Source organism: Aspergillus versicolor (assembly GCF_001890125.1).
Source record: "Aspergillus versicolor CBS 583.65 unplaced genomic scaffold ASPVEscaffold_2, whole genome shotgun sequence".
Lineage (NCBI taxonomy): Eukaryota > Fungi > Ascomycota > Eurotiomycetes > Eurotiales > Aspergillaceae > Aspergillus > Aspergillus versicolor.
In genome coordinates this window covers 2,438,234-2,459,021 of record NW_024467525.1, presented here as the reverse complement: position 1 = coordinate 2,459,021, position 20,788 = coordinate 2,438,234, and the positions used below count along the sequence as shown (strand labels likewise).

The window sequence follows — 20,788 nt, the reverse complement described above, 5'->3', positions numbered from 1 at the left end:
GATGTTAGTCTCGTAAGTGGTCCCGTAAGTGGTCCAAGCTTCTTGTGTCTTGGCGCGGCGGAGCTTTACGATAACACCTCCGCAAAGCCGCCGCCTGATCGGACCCCGTTTCCTCGACCTCCTCCCTCCCATGGCGTGAGCCACGTCAAAATGGCTCTGACATCAGTATGTTTTCAATGATGTTTATCTATTACTCATTCGAACTGCTAATGTGCCCCGAAATAGTGGAAAGCGTTCAACTTTTTCGATGTGTCTCCGGTCAAGCTTCCTGAAGATAGCTTGTCACTCTTCAATGTACGTTGCGGATCCCTTCGCATTGATATCAAGTCACCACATCTAACCTGCATAACAGTCAGACACTACCTGCTTATGCGCCGGCTCAGCCAACCTCTTCCTCGGAACCACCAATGGGTTCGTCCAGACTGTTTCTTCCTCCTTCAAGGTCGTCCAATCATTCAAGGCGTCAGATAATGGATCGATCACGCACATCAAACAGATCGAAGGGACATCGCTACTTGTAACAATATCTGAGGATTTATTAAACGAACCAGTGTTGAAAGTCTGGGCTCTGGATAAGCCCGAAAAGAAGACAGGGGTCCCGAGCTGTTTATCGACGACAACGGTGCAGAATGCGAGGAGGTCATTTCCGGTCCGTACATTCTCGGGGTATGACTATATGGACAAGTGCTGAGAGAATTTATCTATAGGTATCCGTGTTCGCAGTGCTCGGTGATTTGTCTCAAGTTGCAGTTGGTTTCGGGAATGGCTCCGTCGCGATTATTCGAGGCGACCTGATACACGACCGTGGCGCCCGACAACGCATAGTCTTTGAATCTGAGGAGCCCGTCACTGGGCTCGAGGTACAGAGTGGGGCTGTGACTACGCTCTATATTTCCACTACAAGTCGGATACTTGCGCTTGTGATATCCGGCCGAGGACAGGGACAACCGGCTCGAGTGCTTGAAGATACAGGATGTGGTCTTGGGTGCATGACCCTGGACAAAGACAGTGGTGAAGTGCTTGTGGCCAGAGAGGATGCTATATATACTTATGGTCCCCATGGGCGCGGTCAAAGCTACGCCTTCGAGAGCCCTAAGAGCTCCATTAACACATTCAGGGATTATGTTACCCTGGTTTGCCCGCCCAGAGGCGGTACGCCAGGTTCGGGCGGGTTACAAAGTTTTGGTAAAGATGAAATATTCAGCACTGCGACGTTTACTCTATTGGATACGGACCTCAAGTTTATTGCTCATTCAGAGTCCCTTGTGTCGTCCGTAAGACAGATATTCAAAGAATGGGGAAATCTTTATCTAATTACTACAGATGGAAAGGTATGCCTGAAAGTTCGATAAATGGTCTTCCGCTAATAGTGCTCAGATTTATAGATACCGTGAGAAGAGCCTTCAACAGAAGCTCGAGATCCTCTACCAACGAAATCTTTATATCCTGGCCATCAACCTTGCGCAAAAGATCGGCGTCGACACGTTCCAACAGAACGCCATCTACCGCAAGTACGGCGACTATCTGTACCAGAAGGGGGATTACGATACGGCAATGCAGCAATATCTAAGGGCCATTGATAATACAGAGCCGTCACAAGTTATTAGAAAGGTTGGTACTCTTATCTGTTAATTGAATATATACTCACAAAGCTTGACGAGTAGTACCTCGATACACAACGGATTCATAACCTTATAGAGTACCTGGAAGAATTACACGACCACGACCGCGCTTCAGTTGATCACACCACGTTGCTACTTAACTGCTACGCAAAACTGAAAGACACAGAGAAACTAGATGCTTTTATAAAAGCACCAGGCGAGCTTAAGTTTGATCTGGAAACAGCCATTGCCATGTGCCGGCAAGGTGGCTACTACGAACAAGCCGCTTATCTGGCCACGAAATACGGAGAGAACGACATGGTCGTGGATATACTGATCGAAGATTCCAAAAAATATGCCGAAGCGCTGGAATATATTTGGAGGCTGGAACCTGAATTGGTGCGTTGTAATTTCTTGAGCTTGATTTGCCTTCTACTGACCAGTGCAAGGCGTACCATAACCTCATGAAATATGCCCGCGTGTTACTGTCCAATTCTCCATCAACGACAACTGAGCTTTTCATTGCATACTACAAAGGAGAGTATGAACCAAGGACGCAACAAGTCGAGTCTGGACCGGAACGCCAAGCGCAAAACAGCAATCCTTTACAAAGCCTGGCGGCCTTCCTTCCCTTGCCTTTGCTGAATGCCGGTGCAGGTTCAAAGACGGAAAAGGTCGAGGCTCAGCCCGTGTTAGAAGATAAGGAACAGCGTGCCCCGAGCTACCAGATCCCCAAACCACGCACAGCATTCTCGGCTTTTGTTGGTCACCCCCAGGAATTCATTTCCTTCTTGGAGGCGCTCATCAGCAAAGAGGACTTCAAGAGAGAAGATAAAGTAGATCTTTATACGACCCTCTTCGAGATGTACCTCAACGCAGCGGGCCGCCAAAAAGATAACAACGAGAAGGAGCAATGGCAGAACAAAGCTAAAAAGTTGATTGAGGGAAAAGAAGTAAGACTGATGTTCCAACCACAACTTCCACAAAGCTGACGATTTCTAGATTCCGATCTCAACCTCAAGCGTCCTCCTCCTTTCCGACTTATCGGAATTCCAAGAAGGATCCACCCTTGTTCGAGAGCAGGCGGGTCTGCGGTCAGACATTTTCCGATCATTTACTGCTGCCAAGGATACCCAGGGAGCAATTCGAGCGTTAAAGAAATACGGGCCTGAGGAGCCTCAGCTATACGTGGATGCCTTGACGTATTTCGCGTCCAGCCCCAAAATCCTAGAAGAGGCAGGAGACGAGCTTGACGCTGTCTTGAAGCGAATCTCTCAGGAAGGGCTGATGTCACCACTCCAGGTGATACAGGCGCTCAGCAACAACGCTGTTGTGACCATGGGGAGGGTGAAGAAGTATCTAAGCGACAACATCGAGCGAGAACGCAAGGAAATATCTTCCGTGAGTTTTTACATTGAATTGATTAATACGGCCTAAACTGACCTACATTCTTAGAATCGCCGCCTGATATCGAGCTACAGCTCTGAAACTGAAACCAAGATGCAGGAGCTTGAACAGCTGGGTTCCAAGCCCGTTGTGTTCCAGGCGCGCCGCTGTACATCCTGCAATAGGGCTCTCGACCTTCCCACGGTCCATTTCCTCTGCAAGCACTCTTTCCACCAACGCTGTCTCAACACAGTAGATGATGATGCTGAATGTCCAGCCTGTGCCCCGGAGAATTCTACTATCAAGGCAATTCGGAGAAGACAGGTCGAATCAGCAGATCAACATGATCTTTTCAAGGCGGAGCTTCAACGGTCGAAGGACCGATATGGTGCGATCAGCGAATTCTTTGGAAGGGGTGTAATGCGACCACAGACTACTATGGAGTAGAGAATACCCACTGTTTTGTGTTTTTGTGTATATATATCTTCAATTTTTGTTGTTGTTGCCCAAAGATCGAGGCGGATACGACTTAGACAACGCTATCTTATCTACACGTGACTCCGCGTTCCTTTCCCACAGTTTCCCCGAGACGCGATTTGGGGAGAAGAAACCGCTGGCTGAGTGATGGCTTAGTTTTACCCGATTAATTGACTCAAATTATACCCGGATCTTCTATGAATCTATTAAAGCCCCAATGCCCTATGATCGTGTGATTCAGGATTCCGACGATGAGGATGAGCTTCTCGGGGAGGTTTCCCCAGAGAAAACGAAGCGCGTTGTATCAAATTATGGAGAGCATAGAGATAGTCCTGTGGCTCTAGAACAAGCCAACCTTGATTCCCATATCGGAGTAAACTTTGACGAATTTATTGAACCGCAAAACGCCCCGCAGAGGACTTTGACCTCATCCCAGCAGCGCAGAGAAGAACGATGGATACCGGTCACGGGTCGAGTTGGATCAATGGGTATGGACCACCAAAATTCGCCCTCTTTTCTCAACTCTTTGCCATTGGAACTCGTTCAATTTATCTAAGCCATCTACGGCCACTTGATTTTCTAGAAATTCCCGCTAATTATACGCAATCCCTGAATAGGCAATATGATGACGGAAATTGGCATTGCGCAACAACGATTGTTCGACGATGACCAGCAAGCCCAGTACGCTCTTGAACCGACCATGCCTCATGAGTACGGGGAAATAGAGAATGTAGCTCACGAAATGGCTCCACGAGCGAATACCCTCGAAGCTCATGATCCACAAGCTACAACAGCACAAGATTCCATCCCCTCTGCAGAGCTCCAGGGAACAAACCCGAGCGATGACTGGTCCCAATCGATTTCATACAACATCTTTGACTCTTCCTCACATACACCATCTGGTCAACTGAACAGAGCCGATTTTATCCGTGACTCAGGTGTAACGATACAAACAGAGCCTATGCAGCACCTTGAGATTCGTCGTTGGACTTCTATGCAGGGAGCCGCATCATCCCCGCATGATACAGAACCTTTCTCATCAGTGATTTCACCGCAAGTGACTAGAGCTAAGAGCGATAATGCTGCCCCTAATATGGTGCAGCCCTCATCCGGTAGCGTCGATGAACTTTCCCTACCTGTCACAACCAAATTGCCCAAAGTTGAGAAGAGGGGTCGAAAGAAAAAGCAGGTCGTGCCTCCTGTTGAAGAAGACGATGAGATTTCCCTTCCCCAGCCCCGTGAACATCCACCTAGCAAGCCTGAAAAGCGCAAGCCGGGTAGGCCCCCGAAGAACGCAAAAGTGGCTTTTGATGATGGTGTCGCCACTGCCCCCCATACTCTTGCGGATGATCCCTTCATTCAACCGGCAAAGCATCCCGAGAGCGCAGTTCCTGATGCACCGGAAGTTTTGACTGACAGTGCCACAGGCGGTGGTGTTGCTCAGAGTATCATTGACGAGCCTAAGAAAGACGACCAAGTCGAATCCCTTATAACGTACACCCCAGAAAAAACTGCACAGGTATCCTCCAAGCCAGCAAAAGAGCCGAAGAAAAAAAAACTCAAACGCGGGAAAACAACCTCAGTGACTCTTACCAAGACATACGAGCCAGGTGTCGAAGACAATGTGATCTGGATAGATGAACGCCCTATTACTGCAGCTCGTGATGAAAAACCAACAACAAAGCCTGCGGACCCAAGTCCCAATGCAATCGAAGAGCAACCGCCAGCGCCGAAAAAGCGCGGCCGGAAGAGAAAGAAGACGGCAGAGCAGCTAGAACAAGAAGCAGCAGATGAACCAGATACCCAAACGGTGATCGTTAACGAAGAGGATAATAACCAGGCCCAACAAAACGAAGCCCATAACGCATCCACCACCCGTGCCCAGACCCCGGAGGTTGAGGATCCTATTGCCGAAGACGACAAACCGTCTCCTAACCCACTTTCAGAAGCCCAACAAACCACCTCGCCAGCCAAAACCTCGGGACAGGTACCAAGTCATCAGCCTCTAGAAACACCACAGAAGCCCAACGGCCCGAGCACGCCATCTACAAAGGGACCGGGCAAGCACAGTCCTATATCCTCAACGAGCAAGGTTCCGTATCGCGTCGGTTTAAGCAAGAAAGCTCGGATTGCACCGTTGTTGAAGATTATTAAGCGGTGATTTCTATTTTTACGTTTCTTTCCAAAATATTTATACTACCTTCAATTTCTGTCAGTGTATCTGCTTTCGCGTTAAATGCTGCTAGCTATTGTTGCTGGGTGATTGAGCTCACGAGTTGTGTATTGTTGATGCTAGCCTTTTTATTTTTCTGATGTACAATTTGCTCGCAGATGGACGCTCTGTATTTTTTATTCTGATCTTCACCTAGGGTTTCCCTGGTGCGTTGCTTTTTTTTATATGATTCATGGTTTATGTGGAATGGGTACGGCGTTGAGGCGGAAAACTACTTTCTTTTTCTTTTACGGTTGCTGTGAATCATGAGGGCAGAAATCACATTTTCTCGAGAGGAATAAGGCTTCTCTATACGCGCATAGTCGAGAAGAGGAACAGCAGTTATAATAAGATAATCGTGCAGTCTCCATTTTTATACCCACCTGATTAGCTCATAAAAACCAGCGATAGTAACACTGATGACCAGCAATCAACCAGCATTATTCGTGCTGTTGTAAAAACATATGTTCCCAGTATCAACAGATTTAGGACAGGAGAAATGGGATGTGTTGACGGATCACAACAACACCAATGCAAATAAGAATACCGAAGCAAGAGTGAAAGAAGTTTGTCGGAAGGATGAGTTTCCAGCTGACTTGAAATTCTTCTTGCCAGAATTGATGCTATCACCCAATGGGTCGGAACCGACAATTCCAGACCCGGTTTGTTGGTTACCACCGAAATCGCTCTCACAGTAACCGGCGTTTGGCTGACAGCCAGCTCCGCAAGCGTCGGTCGAGTTCCCGCAGGAGCCATTTCCACCGCAGCAAAAGCCGAAGGCAGACCCTATGCAGGAAACATTTCCACCGCACTTCCCATCTGGCGAGATGTTTTCCACAGGAGGCTGCGGCTTAAGTTTTCCTGGGACCTTCACTTGGCTGTCTTTGCGGTACCAATTTTGCATTGCGTCACCTAGACATTCACCGACAGTCACCGCACGATATCCATTGGTGTAGAGCTTCTCTAGCATGTATTCGGTCAGGTTGTGGACGGTCTGTTCGTGCACGTCATGGGCAATGACAAGCCAGGATTTGGTGCTCTTTTCGCGAGCTAGGTTCTCATCAAAGATCTCCTTGGACCGCTCAATGGTGTCTGGACTATCATGACTGTAGTCTTCGGTGTCAATATCATAAAGAATAACGTGGTAGCCAAGATCACCCATGTCGTTCAAACAGCCGGTATCCGTGGTGCAGCTCGAATAAGGTGGACGCATGTAGGTAGGGAAGTAACCAAGGATATTCCGAAACGCGACTTCATTCCACAGTAGTTGAGTTCGGCGTTGGACTTGAGATATCTTGTTCAGGTCCTGGTGAGACCAGGTATGGCTGGCCACTTGATGTTCGCTAAGGACCATACGTTGAATGAGCGAAGCCCACGGGACGTCGGGACTGTCTATTTGGCCTTTGCCGTTATTGTTTCCGGTGACGAAGAAAGTAACCTTCGCGCCATATTTATCCAGAAGATCAAGAAGGTCACGGGTGTATTGGTTGGGTCCATCATCGTAGGTTAAAGCAACGGTTCCAGGGGTAGTGCAAGACCGGATCGCGGTTGGGCCGTAAGGTACTTTGCCAATCTTGGGACGAGGAATAGCTTCTGTTGACGGACCCCCCGGAGTGGCGTGTGCATCGCAATGACCAAAGTCGATTTGGCAGTCCGGAGAGCGACAATGAGCCGTAGTATTCCCGCAGTATCCTGTACATGTTTAGTTCAAGTCTTTATTCGCACCTGTTCGTACATACCTGCGGTAGAACAGCAGTTGCCGTTCGAACAGCGACCATAACCTGCGCCACATCTCTCACCACCAAGATCACGAGCTAGATGATTCTGAGTGGCACTGGGGTCCTGAAATTTGGTTACGACGGGAACGGTCTCGTAGTTGGAGGGAAGGTCGATGATATTGCGTCCAAGGACGCCAGTAATAAGTTTTAGGCTTGAAGCAACCAGAAGATAACGTACGTGCATTTTGAGCGGCCTTTTGTCTAAGAAAAATTCCGAGAGAATGATACAGAATATGAAATGGGTTCGTAAAGTGTACTCTGGACGAAGGGCGGGAAGAAGAGGACGCAAAGACATAGGTAGAAGAAGAAAAGACTGAGCGCCATTGATGTTCCTTCTGCATGGCTATAAGGAAGTCGCGCCCCCCGGCAGGGAACATCCGTGCTGTTTCGCTTCTGGCAGGTGCGATAGTGGAAGGAACTGAGGACCGTGAACAAGCATGGAGTAGTTATTAGCAGCTTGTTTCGATACAAATGAGTTGATTCTGATGGGATGAGCCAAGTGCAGCAATTACTTACACGATCATAATGCGGGATCGGGGAGTTTAATTGAACGATTCACATGCAAGCAGTATAATTTGGGTGGCTATTGTGCGGTAGTTTGAGAAGACGTGTGTTGGTATTCTATTATTAAGTTCACCCAGTGGATGGTGATGGAATCTAAAGAGAGAACCCGAATAACATTGAGATCTCCTTCCCTCGTATTTTTGCTAGACCACATACCAGTGCAAGTCTTTCTCCTAAGCTGCTGAGGGTATCGGGCGAGAACTACCAAATTGGTTCGGCTACTGCACACGTTAGATGCGGATGTAAAAGGATATGATAGGGCCATACCTCTAGACCTTCCTCACCGACCGCTGAAAAGATGAATGGTGCCAGGATAGGAAGATGGGGTCCAAACTTGGCAGGTACTGTCCTCGCTAAACTGCCAACAGCAGCGACTAGGTGCCGCCGATGAACGGTACTTAGTTGGGGCGAGTTGAACCTTTCAACAAGTTCAGAAACTAATGTTGCAAATTGACTGTCTGAAAAGTGAAGAACGAGGGCTGAAATGGCAGCCAACGCCCGTTTCGTAACAACAGTACCAGCTGTATCATTATCGATAATAGACATGACTGCCTTCTCCAAAGCTGTCAACTCTTCCTCGCTGAGAAGTGTACCGAAGCATGAGGCTACTTGAATGACAACATCTATCGCGTCACTGCTGAAGCCTTTTGTGGGGTCTTTTCCCAGCATTCCCTTTGTGACAGAGCCTCTTCGTCTGGAGGGGGACGGCATAGGTCCGATGAGGCGGGGTATGAGAACTTGAGAAACAGCAGAGTACGCCGTAGTAGCTTCCGAGCTTGGCGCTTGCGTAGATTGAGGTCGTGGAAGTGCTGTGACAATTACCCTCAAAGCTGTGTTTGGGACGGACGTGTCGATTGTTTGGGAGGTAGTGAGGATCGTCAATTTATCGAGCAGCATTCGAAGGCTCTCGAGAGGCAGTCGAACAACAAGAGGACCGAGGCTGTGGGAAAAGGGCAAAGGTTAGACAGAATAAACATAAAAAGACAATGACAAGGCACCAATCTAACCATTTTAATGCTTGATTCTGAACATCACCGTGCTGGTCATCTAGAGCTTTGAGCAAGCCTTCAGCGAGTTTGGTTGCGGAGAACTGGTCGTGGGCCAGATAGACGGAGTTAGGATTGTTGAGGACACCATAAAGATCATTTAGTGACATGTATCTCATATCAGGGTCGGCATCATCCAGTTTAGAGAGTAGGCCATTGAGGCTTTGCTGGACTGCGTGTCGATCTCCCATCTTGAACACAACCCCGCTTGGAAAATGCGACAAAGTGAAAGGCGGGGGATAGGTTCACAGCGGTATTGTTGCTGGGTAATATCTGAAGCTGAAGAGTGAGACAGTGATTATAGAGAGGTTTAAAGGTAGAGGACGGGGGAAAGAAGAAGGGAATCGCGATCTGGTGAGGTTGAAGGATGCTGCTGATGAAGATGAGGCTATGAGCAGGCGGAGACATGATGATGTGCTGCCTGAGGCCAAAGCTAAGCTTCTACAGGACGCCGTGCAGACCCTTTGAGCAGTCCAGGAAAGTAAACAATGCAAGTCACCTCATTAAAATCGCACAGATGTGAAATATAGCAGTGGAGTTTCATATTGGTGCCTGGTATAGTTTTTATCAGTCTGTGGTACACTTTGGTGCATTGCTATGCCTATGACCCCTTTTTCCTGTCCAACTCCTCTTAAGGGTCCCTATCCTGCCCAGACCGATTGACACACCCCGCAGTCTTCTCGTCAGCCAAGCAGAGGAGAGGCACGTTTTCCTCTCTTCCTCCCCGAGACTGTTCCTACGACTGTGTCTTTATCGCCCTGCGCAATGACCGATCGCATGAGGCTTTCTCGTCGGACTACGGTGTAACCACCGGTCCAACGCCGAGTTCCAATTTAACAGCCCTAAATGACGTCTGCCATGGCCCGATGCTTTGTCCTGAAATGTTTCTGCCGGACTTTAACCGAATACAACGCATCCTCCGGAGTCCGGAGGCCAAAGGGGTCAAGCCAGGACCTCGTGGTTGTGTATCCAATAGGATAAATGAGCATGCCAGAATGGCCGACGATCAGACAACGTTTGGAGTAACTTCTCTATACAAGTTCTCCACATTGCGGGGTGAACAATGTCCTCCTCTCTTGGCGAATGCTACGTCCAAGGCTCCAAGCAGCTCGGTCCATTCCCACTCCGCGTTATCCGGAATGCAGCTGTATAATGGGATCGACAAGGGAGGAGAACCGCCGCCGACCTATTCTTGGCGAGACCGGTGGCACGGCACCATGTCCGTGCGAAGTGCAATATATAATGCATGGAGTAGCACCGAGGATTGAGCCATTCTAGCAGCCGCGAGTCTCTACCTAAAGTCCGAGGAAAATGGCCTCGCTTTCTGCGGCATCGGTTTGGCCAGGCTTCCTGCCTGACTGGACTAATCTCAATGTGCTGCACCGCAACACTGAACCCCCACGGGCACACTTCTACTCGTACCCAAATGAGGAAGCAGCCCTTACGTTCGACCGCGAGCAGAGTTTCTTCCACAGCCTCAATGGTACCTGGAAGTTTCATTACGATGCATCGCCCTTCGAGGCTCCTATTTGGGACACAGCCAACGTTACTGATTGGGACGATATTCAGGTCCCTGGTCCCTGGCAAATGCAAGGTTATGGACGCCCACAATATGTCAATATTGATTATCCCTTCCCTGTGACCCCGCCAAATGTCTCGTACGTGAATCCCACGGGCTCGTACTGGCGCGAGTTTGAGGTCCCTGCCGACTGGGATGGCCAGCAGATTCGTCTCCGGTACGAGGGTGTGGACAGCGCATTTCATGTTTGGGTCAACGGCGAGGAAGTCGGATACAGCCAAGGCAGCCGCAACCCCAGCGAATTTGATATTACGGACTACCTCTCGTCCAACAAGACCAATACGCTTGCTACGCGGGTTTACCAGTGGTCTGATGGCTCCTACATCGAGGACCAAGATCAATGGTGGCTTTCCGGTATCTTCAGAGATGTATACTTGATTCCGTTCACCCGCTCGTCGATCACGGATTTCTTTATAAGGCCTGAGGTTGACGATGGCTTTGCTAGCGGCACACTGAAGGCAAATTTCACTGTTCAGGGTGAGCATGGGGAACTGAACATCAAGGTTTTGACTCCCAGTGGAGATGTGCTTGACCAATGGTCTGGCTCTTCATCAAGTGGCTACTCTAAGAAGATTAAGGGCGAGGACTTTCACCTTTGGTCTGCAGAGACACCGAACCTGTATACAGTTTTGATCGAGTTCAACGGCCGCACAATTAGCCAAAAAATTGGATTCAGCCGTGTCGAAATAAGCGGTTCCAACTTTCTTGTGAATGGCCAACCCATCATTATTTACGGCGTGAATCGTCACGAGCACAGCTCCCTGTCAGGTCGAACGGTCCGATACGAGGACATGCGCGCAGACTTGATCCGAATGAAACAATCTAACATCAACACGATTCGTACCGCGCACCAGCCTCACCACCCTTCATTCTTTGACGTTGCCGACGAGTTGGGTTTCTATGTGATTTCTGAAGCGGATCTTGAGTGTCATGGATTTGGCAGCATTGAAGAGACCGAGGAACAAGCTGCGTCGTGGACCTCTGATAACCCCGAATGGGAAGACGCGTATCTCGACAGGGCGGAGCAGGTTGTCGAACGCTACAAGAATCATGCCTCGATCATAATCTGGTCTCTCGGAAATGAGTGTTTCTACGGCCGTAACCAGGCTGCCATGTACAAGTGGATCAAGAATCGGGACCCGTCACGAATTATCCACTACGAACAGGATCGAAAAGCTGAATCGGCAGATGTCTACAGCAAAATGTATGCCTCACCGGACGAGATGTTGGAACACATGGCCAATCACACGGACAAAGCCCTAGTTTTGTGCGAGTTTGCACAGTGAGTACCCCCTATTTGTTGTTTTTAAGCAAATGGCTGACATCATGGATAGCGCCATGGGTAACGGACCCGGTGGGTTGAAGGAATACATCACATTGTTCCGAACACACCCACTTTCTCAAGGAGGGCTCGTTTGGGAATGGAATAACCACGGCTTGTTGAAGAAGGAGGGTGATCTTGAATACTATGCGTACGGTGGAGATTTCGGAGACGAACCCAACGACGCAGACTTCGTCATGGATGGTCTGACACTCTCAGACCATACCCCGATGCCCAGTTTGCTGCAATACGCAAAGATCATCCAGCCAGTCACAGTTAATCTCACCGAAGATTCAGCAAAGATGGTCGTGACAAACCACTACGACTTTGTTGATCTCAGTGGCCTGGATGCCTCGTGGCATGTCGTCCAGGATGGCGAGACTACGGACTCTCAGAAGTTGGAGCTGCCCCGTGTTCCAGCAGGAGAAAACCGAACTGTGGAGCTACCTCTGGACCCTGGAACACTCTCGCAGGAAGCTTGGCTTACTGTTGAGTTCAAGCTCAAGGAAGACAAGGTGTGGGCAGACAAGGGCCATGTTGTTGCCTGGGACCAGTTGCACCTTTCGGGTTCTTCCTCAGCCACCAAGCGCTCTACAACACCTGTTATCACTCGCCAGTCCGGACCAGAAGTAGAGCAGGATAGAGCCAAACTCAAGGTCACAGCTGGGCAATCAACCTTTGGGTTCGATCTTCTCCAAGGGAACGTCACCTGGGAAGCCGACGGCGTGAGCTTCTTCCAGCGTGGACCAGAGCTCTCTTTCTACCGCGCAATGACGCAAAACGATGAAGGTCAATCCGGAAACGAGGCGGAGTGGGACGAGGCTTGGGTCGAGACAATGGAAACACAAGTCCGCGACGTGACCTGGACAAACTCCAACAACGAAGTCACCGTGCACTTCAAGGTCCGCGTCGCACCCAAGGTTCTAGAGTGGGGTGTCGAAGCAGACCTCGTCTACACTATCAGCACTGAATCTGACGAACCTTCCTTGCACGTTCACGCCACCGGCGAGTTCGTCGGCAAGAACACCCCCGAAGTCGTGCCGCGTATCGGCCTGATGACGGTCCTCCCCTCCAAATTCAACTCAGTGACCTGGTTCGGACGCGGGCCAGGTGAAAGCTACAAGGACTCAAAGGAGGCATGCCGCATTGGCGAATACTCCGCCACCGTGGAAGAACTATTCACGCACTACGACTACCCGCAGGAAAACGGTAACCGTGAAGACTTGCGATGGCTGCAGGTTTCCAACGAGGACGCCGGTGTGACTCTTGATGCGCGTCGTGCGGAAGAAAGCGGCGATGCCTCTTTCAGCTTCACGGCCTCTAGGTATATGCCGATCGACTTGAACAACGCGAAGCACCCGTTTGACTTGAAGCCGCTGGATATGACGGTGCTTTGGTTGGACTATGATAGCCACGGGTTGGGATCAGCGAGTGTGGGACCCCAGCCGTTCGAGCAGTATCGGTGCAAGACGGAACCGTTTGACTTTGCTTTCGAGCTCAGTCTTCGATCCTAAAAATCTTCTTTAATTATGATGGCTTAATGAGTGGCTAGAGTCACTGGACCCCCGTCTGGGTAAACATTCCGTCTAGCTCTACGCAAGGAAGAGTTTGGAGAATATCAGGCTCATAGTCGGCAGGTTTTCACATTAACATTAGTATTATTAAGAAACGGTAAATAGGCACCTAACCTAGTAGCTACCTAATTCCACCATAATGCTTCTTCATGAATCATCGCTATATCCATTCGAGCGCGCCTTTTCTGACACAATACAAACCAAAGGTGGTACAAGGAAGAAGTAAAAAGTGCGTGCCGAGTTTGATAACAACGACCAGCACATGCAATAAACTCTAGTAGCAAGGAACAAATGATGTCCGTAGTAGCTTTAAAGCGACATTATATCAGCGGTTCCTGGTTGGTACAGTCGCATGAGCGAACGTCCTTATATGCATCCAAGTAATCCTGAGTGAATGCGCGGTGGGAGCCAGGGCCCATTATCGAGAAGATTTGCGGCATTACCGCTTCACTGGCTGCCCGTTGACCATAACCTGCGGTGTCTTTTTCTCCGCATTGACCGAGCGTGCCGTTAGAGACGCCTGCTCAGTACCAGTAGCCACAGCTGCGGTGCTGTTGCCTGCCTGGTTGAGCTCCTCTTCCTCTTCCTCCTCATCTTCATCATCACTACGTTCATCCTTCTTGATGGAGGTAAACAGGTAGTTCTTGAGGATGCGCAAAATCAGGAAGAGCCAGAAGGCGTTGACAGCTTGCAAGCTGGCGAGTAGGGCAAACGTGATGTACTGACTGATCCAGCACTTGTACTGCTGGGTTTCCCAGTTCAACTCAAAGGGACCGACAGTGCGGAATTCGGTAAGAACAGCCCAAAGGAATTTGAGGTTCAGTACGTGGCGAAGATAGATCCAGACGAAAACGAAAAACCCGAAGTAGGGAGCAGTGATGTAAGCGTCGATGTAGTTGAGTGTTTTGGAGGTCTAAATGCATGATCAGCGCAAGTCACTAAGGCTATTGAAAATGGGTAGGGGAATGCCAGGAAGATTAACGTACCGCAAGGAAGAAATCCGACACGTCATGAGTGATGTAGACAGCAAGACCGATGTACGTGAAGTGGAACCTGTAGCTCAGCGCAATAAGGGCGAGTGTGATGATGTGGTGTCCAACAAGCTCCCTAAAGTCCTTTCGTGGCTTCTCCAACTGCAGAAGGAGAACAATAGCTTGCTGCGCCCAGTAACTGGCCTGGAGTAGGTAATATGCCTTGAAAAGGCCCTCGTGCGACCGATGAGGAAATCCTTCAAACATGGCAGTTGTGTTGAAGTACCAGATGTTGGTGCGGCTCATGACGTAAAGACCGAAGGGACCGAATATGCCAAAATAGATGGCGGTATACACCTGTTCCATGAACCGGGCTGTTTTACCCTTTCCGCGGATTCCACAGTATACGGCGAGAGGGCGGATTAAGCGCTGCATCAGAAACTCGCGCGTGAAAGAGAGAACGACCGTATAGAAGCAGCAGAAGGCAATATCCTTTGGGCCTTTACCATACATAATCGGACCGCCAGGAGTTTTCGGGGGCTCGGGGTAAGATAGGAAGATGGCGGAGTGCATCGGGTTCGACGTGGTCGGGTTGACGGCATACGCGAGAAGGAGAACCGCCATTATTACTAGAGGCAGTACCCAAGTATGCTTAAGGCATGTATCCTTGAAGCGGCGCAGATATGATCGGCTTCTGCGACGCTTCGACTGCGGCTTGGACGACTTCTCCGAGGTGGATTGAACGACCTGGGAGCAGGTAAGCTTCTGACAGGAGAGATACTGTCGGATAAATTCCCGGTATCATACATTGTCCCATTGCGGTGGCTTTGCATCGACTGGGCTGACCTCGTTCATGGTAGACATCGCCGGAGCGCTAGTGTCTCCCCGAATGTCAGCCCCAAGGTTGCTCGACTTGCGCGCGCGGCCCATGATAGTGTAATGCGAGAAGTTTTCTCCGGAGAAAAATGTCGGGTAATCCTTTCCCCCAGTCGGATTGTATTCGATAATACGACGTCCTTGAATGACTCGAAGTGCGTGACGTATCGGGCGGCGCTAGAACCGAGGCAAGCTGGAGTTGGCAGAGCGGAGGGGAAGGAGTGCGAGAGAAGACGAGGGCAATAATACACCGACGAGAAGATAACGGAAGGATTGAAAATATGGACAAGCAAGAATCGAAGAGCGACGTAAAAAAGGAGGGACGTCTGGGGTCGTACAGTGACGCTGATGTCAGGCTGAAAGAAGAGAAATCCAGGGGTTCATCTTTTTTTTCTCGCCGGATCACGTTGGCTTCTCGCTGTGGTACTTGGCGCCATCGCGCCCACTCCACTGCCTCCCCCACATTCATCTTTGCATCGACTCGCCGGCCACTCGCCGTCCCTCCATCTTGCTTAGATCGCCGTCGTTGTCCAGGACCCATCGCGCTATCCTTAGTCCATTCAAGCAATCCGCAAAACAACTCGGATGAATTCGTTGCCGTGCTTATTGCGCTGCAGAATGGGCTTTTTGTCTGGAGGCAGAGTACAAAAAAGAACAACCTTGCGAATTCTCCCCAATATGGCTTTGGCTTATCCCTGGGTCGTGGTCGGTGCTGTCAAACCCAGATGAGCAAGGAAATTCGAAGCGCAATTCCTTTCGTCAATCGTGACATCTGCCGTCGGAGCTTAGTCTGATACACTAAATAACCCTATTTCCAGCAAAGGAGACGGGTGAGAGATCCCTGCCAGATGGAAGGCCTCTCCACTAAACCAGCTGAAGAACAATAAAAGAGTGACTCCATAAATTGCAACCTCGTTGGGATCCCATAATGTTATCCCCGTTTCTACTAGATGCAGCTGATCAATCCGATGCCAATTACTGGCCGCAATTCGCGGTACGCGTCGTTCAGTGTACGATAGTTGCGTGTTTCCTTGTCTCCTGGCCTACCGAACGCGCTACACTAGTATACCGAAGTAAACTAACCGGGTACGCTAGGGTGGAGGAATTAATCTGGGACTCGGAGACGGTCGTAGTTCATCCGAAGAAATAGAGATCCTCCAGAATATGCCATTCCCAATCCCTGTATGACCTTGCTGCGGCCGGCGAATTTGCTCCTGCCAGTCTAGTATGGTAGTCGACATTGGGATTTAGACTTTGGATAAAGGTCGTAGGATTTGATTCCTGCATCGAGCCCAACTCATGTCGAATGTAGTGAGCGGCTATGGGCACAAAAGTAATATCTCGTCCGAAGCGGTTCGGATTTGGCCTCCTCCCCTTTCCATCCTTATATATGGTTTTCGCTTGATGATATCGTCATCCTGATTGCTCTGAATAGCTTGAGATAACCCCACTCAAATCCCGAAAGGCACTTCGTTTGTCGCATTTATCCGCCAGCTCACGCATCCATCTCCTGCGACTGGAATAACCCAGCTGAGCGCGAGTCCAAATATGAATTCAAGGCAAGGAGTGGGCTGACGGCGGCTGTAGCTAAACCTCAGATATGCGCGAGCGTTGTAGAGTATGTATGGCAAACGGATACTATGGAAGAAGTAGCATGTTAGTCTGGAAACTATTGAGGCTGTCTCTCTCTCTCTCTTTTTTTTTTTTTTTTGGGCCGACTGAACCAATACTGATTGATGTTTCAAGTGATCACATGCCACGCACCTTCATAAACACAACTGAGTGTTTTGATCCATCCTTCTAATCTTCACTCAGCTTTCTTCCTCTTCATGTATTACTCGACTTTTATCCTCGCCGTCAGAGCGATCAACCAGGGCTAAACTTCAAGCTCCAACCTGCATATTATGGCCTGGAAAAGTCAGATTGGAGATGAAGGACATCGCTCCAAAAACATTATTTCAATGAGACGGTGGTCAAGGCAAGTAAGCCACAGCCCCTGAGTTATTGCAAACCAATTTTCACCCTAACTCTCCGTTAGATGACACAATTGGGCGTAGGAGCTGACATGGAATTTCCATCCCGATGACGGTTATTGCTGTATAGGACTATCACTAGGGTTGCCTATAATTCTATTTCGGACCTCGTTCGTCAGCACGTACTCCGAAGCTCTGCATGGGCTAATCAGATTTCTCCGCATACAAAGAATCCAGCATCGGCCTCCCGACTCCGAGAAGGATGCTTGATTGCCGTCTCGGAATGGCACTTCCGATGGAATCTCCCTCAAAAGCCGCCTATACGAGTTTCTCATTCTCCACATAAGCTGACCTTACGACCACGTTTCACCATGTGTGGGTATATGATTTCATCGGCCACTAATCAAGAACAACATGCACCAGCTACAGGACTACCGACAATGGACGAGCTGAATCAATCACAGGGTCAATATTCCAAATGCTCCTAAGCGGAGACTTCATCCATTCTTCTATAGGTATTGTGATTTACATTGACGCTAAGGTATGTGAGTGGTGTATGAATCTAAAAACATCAGTTGGAAAACACTTCACTGAGCCGGTTTGGACTCCTGTTTAGCCCTCAGCCTTTCTTCGATAACATCCTTCCGCTCTTTCCTAAGGTTCCTGGCGTATCTCACGCCGAACCCATGTTCAAACACCTCCTTGATCTCCTCCAGGACCAGTCCCGAAACTTCTGGGTAAAAGAAATAGATCAAAATATAACTAACACCGCAGATCCCCGCGTAGAAGCCAAATGTACCAGCCATTGTCATGGCATTGGTCATTGACAGGAAAGTGCTGGAAACAATGACGTTGCTTGCCCAGGATGAACAAGTCATCCACATGGTTCCCATGGCTCGCACTTCCAGAGGGAAGAAGTCTGCACTCATCCATGCCGTGTTGCCGACAGATACGCCGTAGAAAATAACGAACCAGATAATAAAGACCAATACCACAATCGCGGGCGCGGTCACTGTTTGGGGTGCGATGTCAGTCGCATTAACATCGACATGGATAAAGCTGAAGGCCACTGATACAGCTATCAAGCCAGCAGACATTCCCCAAACAGTGGATAAAAGCAGGCGTCGACGGCCAAGACGATCAACCAGGACCATGTTGACAAACGTCATTATGAAATTGGTTCCCGCAACCACGAGACCGACAGCTGTCGGACTGGTGAAGCCCACCAGAGAAAATATGGTGGAAGAGTAGTACATCAGGGTGTTGAATCCAGAAATTTGTGAGAGGACCATCAAGCCGCAGGCACAGAGGAGGGCCCGGAAGTTGCTGGGGACAGTATGCATCCGTACAATTTTTGCCCAGCCTCCCTCATCTCCGCTAATGGCGCGTGCTTCCTCACATCCAGCCTGGATAGAGGCAAGCACGGCGTCAATTTGGACATCAGTAGCACCATTATAGAGTTTGCGCAGTACCTCACGAGCCTCCTCGATTCGGCCCTTATAAACAAGATGGCGAGGAGATTCGGGACAGAACGGCATTAGACAAGCCATGATAATGGGAGGCAGGCCACCGAGGCCGACCATAACCCGCCATCCATGGGGCACACTAGCAAAGGCAGCACCGATGGCATAAGCGATGACCTGACCTCCAGTAATCGACACATTATTTAAACCGATAAGGCGTCCGCGGGCCTTAGACGGGGCGATTTCTGCGACGTAAAGAGGCACAATCATTGCGGCCGATCCAACACCGAACCCAACAATGACGCGGCCTACGGCCATCTGTGCAATCGTGTATGCAGCGCCCTGGAGAACTGCACCAATTACGAATAGGACGCTGCCTAGATAAATCGCGGTTTTACGACCCCACTTGTACAATTGTCAGTATGGCTTCGCTGTTCCGAAGGGGAACAGGACTTACCCTATCTGCGGTGTTTCCAGCAAAAATAGCACCAAAAAACGCACCCCCAGAGCAGAGAGAAGTGATAAGCTCCTTTTCGGAGCTTGTAAGGTGGCGACCACCGAGGGCATCTTTGATATAGACCAGGACAGCCGAAATGATGCCAGTATCATACCCGAAGAGCATACCAGCAATCGATGCAGACAAGGCCACCATCCAGACGTAACCACTGATAGGAATGTCATCAACGTCGGCAGCGACTGTGGCTTCGACAGCGGCGGCCTTATCGACGGACTCGATATGGTCGCCTGCCTTCATGTCCATCTCGTCGAGGCTCTCCCTCTTCTCAAAGCCGTCATTCGCCATGGTTGCAAAATAGAAAAGAACCAGTCTTTGGGAGAAAAGTAACAGCAGAAGGAATAAAAGGAAGGCTTGAAAAGAGAAAAGGTTGGGATTGAATGATAGGTTGAACCGTTGATGAGGACGGACACACCGCAGCAACATCGAACGTCGCTGCTCGCAGCGCCCTATATATACTAATTCCAGGACCCTCACGCCGTGGGATGCTACAATCGTCCCCCAAAAGTGGTACCTTCGCCCTCGTCCTACCCAAATGGGTAAGGTGTGAGTAGAACGAGACAGCCAATGAACGGAGCACCCCCGACTCAATAGCCGAAAGTGCGGAGAGACCACACGAAATCCGGGGAAAGTTTCCCTTCCACGGTCTCCAGGCCGTCTCCAGTCCACCCCCCGCTCTAGCCCGCTTTCAGCAAAGTGTGCCACGCTACCAGAACCACTCAGCGAATCCCAGCGAGGTATTTTGTGACTTTTTGTCGTCATCATCTCGTCTGACTTGGCCCTGAGATTCGGCTAGGCCGCCGATCCTTGTGCTCCCCCGGGGGGCATTTGGAGTCTGGGGGTCTGTCCAGCGGGGGAGATTTCCTCCGCTCTGAGCCCTCCAGAGGATAATGATGTCTTATAAAAGATACTTGATAGTCCGCTGTTTCCCCGGAAAAGCAATTAATATGCTAGTGAAAAGCACCAAGTATACACCTATTAATGTCCAGCAACTGAGAGAATGGAAGAATAAACAGAATTAGCAAAGGAATGCCGAGGCGAACAAGAAGGCGGAATAGATTACCCTATGGGAAAAGAAACATTTGCCTCAACAGACGAAGAGAAAATAAGCATGATGGCGAGCGACGTTGTAGGTCAGCAATCGCCAAGCCCGGATCTGTGCTGTTATCCTGATCCAAAGGTGAGACTCGCAGAAATCCCCAGCCTGTGACGCCATTACAGCGGTTTTTGTTAATCGATAAGCTATAGCTCCAAGAATTATACGCAGTCTACGGAGCACTCCAGACTATACGCTGCGAAATGCTGTGGAGTATCCCCGACGTGTACTCCGCAGAAAATGCATGCATGTTGGTGCGGAAGGAGACCACGAGATGGAAGAGCAAGGAAACGGCAGGGCCCCCATTGCTCATTCGGAAACCTTCAACGTCACCCACCCTAGTCTCATCTCCTCGTA

The 20,788-nt window shown here is 49.7% G+C and overlaps 7 protein-coding genes across 7 annotated transcripts; 3 read left to right on the top strand and 4 right to left on the bottom strand.

Moving 5' to 3' along the window:
• The first annotated feature begins 77 nt into the window (after nt 1-77).
• Nucleotides 78-3,558, top strand: ASPVEDRAFT_479703 (tethering complex subunit PEP5). The gene is made up of 9 exons (XM_040813908.1): nt 78-165; nt 226-294; nt 353-649; nt 708-1,331; nt 1,378-1,611; nt 1,665-2,000; nt 2,051-2,554; nt 2,604-3,002; nt 3,057-3,558. The coding sequence occupies exons 1-9, from the start codon at nt 151-153 to the stop codon at nt 3,432-3,434; spliced, it is 2,856 nt and encodes a 951-aa protein (XP_040664474.1). The 5' UTR covers nt 78-150; the 3' UTR covers nt 3,435-3,558.
• ASPVEDRAFT_479704 (uncharacterized protein) lies at nt 3,559-5,995 on the top strand. The gene is made up of 2 exons (XM_040813909.1): nt 3,559-3,952; nt 4,082-5,995. Exons 1-2 carry the CDS (start codon nt 3,682-3,684, stop codon nt 5,623-5,625), a joined length of 1,815 nt encoding a protein of 604 aa, XP_040664473.1. The 5' UTR covers nt 3,559-3,681; the 3' UTR covers nt 5,626-5,995.
• Nucleotides 5,996-6,193: 198 nt separating this feature from the next.
• Nucleotides 6,194-7,638, bottom strand: ASPVEDRAFT_80347 (chitin deacetylase CDA6; the record flags this gene model as incomplete). The annotated part of the gene is made up of 2 exons (XM_040816850.1): nt 6,194-7,368; nt 7,416-7,638. 2 exons carry the CDS (start codon nt 7,636-7,638, stop codon nt 6,194-6,196), a joined length of 1,398 nt encoding a protein of 465 aa, XP_040664472.1.
• Nucleotides 7,639-8,219: 581 nt separating this feature from the next.
• ASPVEDRAFT_126074 (uncharacterized protein) lies at nt 8,220-9,255 on the bottom strand (the record flags this gene model as incomplete). Its single annotated transcript, XM_040806328.1, has 2 exons — nt 8,220-8,958; nt 9,026-9,255. 2 exons carry the CDS (start codon nt 9,253-9,255, stop codon nt 8,220-8,222), a joined length of 969 nt encoding a protein of 322 aa, XP_040664471.1.
• Nucleotides 9,256-10,375: 1,120 nt separating this feature from the next.
• On the top strand, nt 10,376-13,478 carry ASPVEDRAFT_124646 (uncharacterized protein; the record flags this gene model as incomplete). Its single annotated transcript, XM_040806205.1, has 2 exons — nt 10,376-11,925; nt 11,978-13,478. The coding sequence occupies 2 exons, from the start codon at nt 10,376-10,378 to the stop codon at nt 13,476-13,478; spliced, it is 3,051 nt and encodes a 1,016-aa protein (XP_040664470.1).
• Nucleotides 13,479-13,499: 21 nt separating this feature from the next.
• Nucleotides 13,500-15,828, bottom strand: ASPVEDRAFT_38212 (TLC domain-containing protein). Its single transcript, XM_040811650.1, has 3 exons — nt 15,317-15,828; nt 14,525-15,256; nt 13,500-14,451 (listed from the first exon to the last, which is right to left on the bottom strand). The coding sequence occupies exons 1-3, from the start codon at nt 15,437-15,439 to the stop codon at nt 13,978-13,980; spliced, it is 1,329 nt and encodes a 442-aa protein (XP_040664469.1). The 5' UTR covers nt 15,440-15,828; the 3' UTR covers nt 13,500-13,977.
• A 1,990-nt stretch (nt 15,829-17,818) lies between these two features.
• On the bottom strand, nt 17,819-19,226 carry ASPVEDRAFT_38210 (uncharacterized protein). Its single transcript, XM_040811649.1, has 2 exons — nt 17,975-19,226; nt 17,819-17,899 (listed from the first exon to the last, which is right to left on the bottom strand). Exons 1-2 carry the CDS (start codon nt 19,137-19,139, stop codon nt 17,895-17,897), a joined length of 1,170 nt encoding a protein of 389 aa, XP_040664468.1. The 5' UTR covers nt 19,140-19,226; the 3' UTR covers nt 17,819-17,894.
• Nucleotides 19,227-20,788: the final 1,562 nt, after the last annotated feature.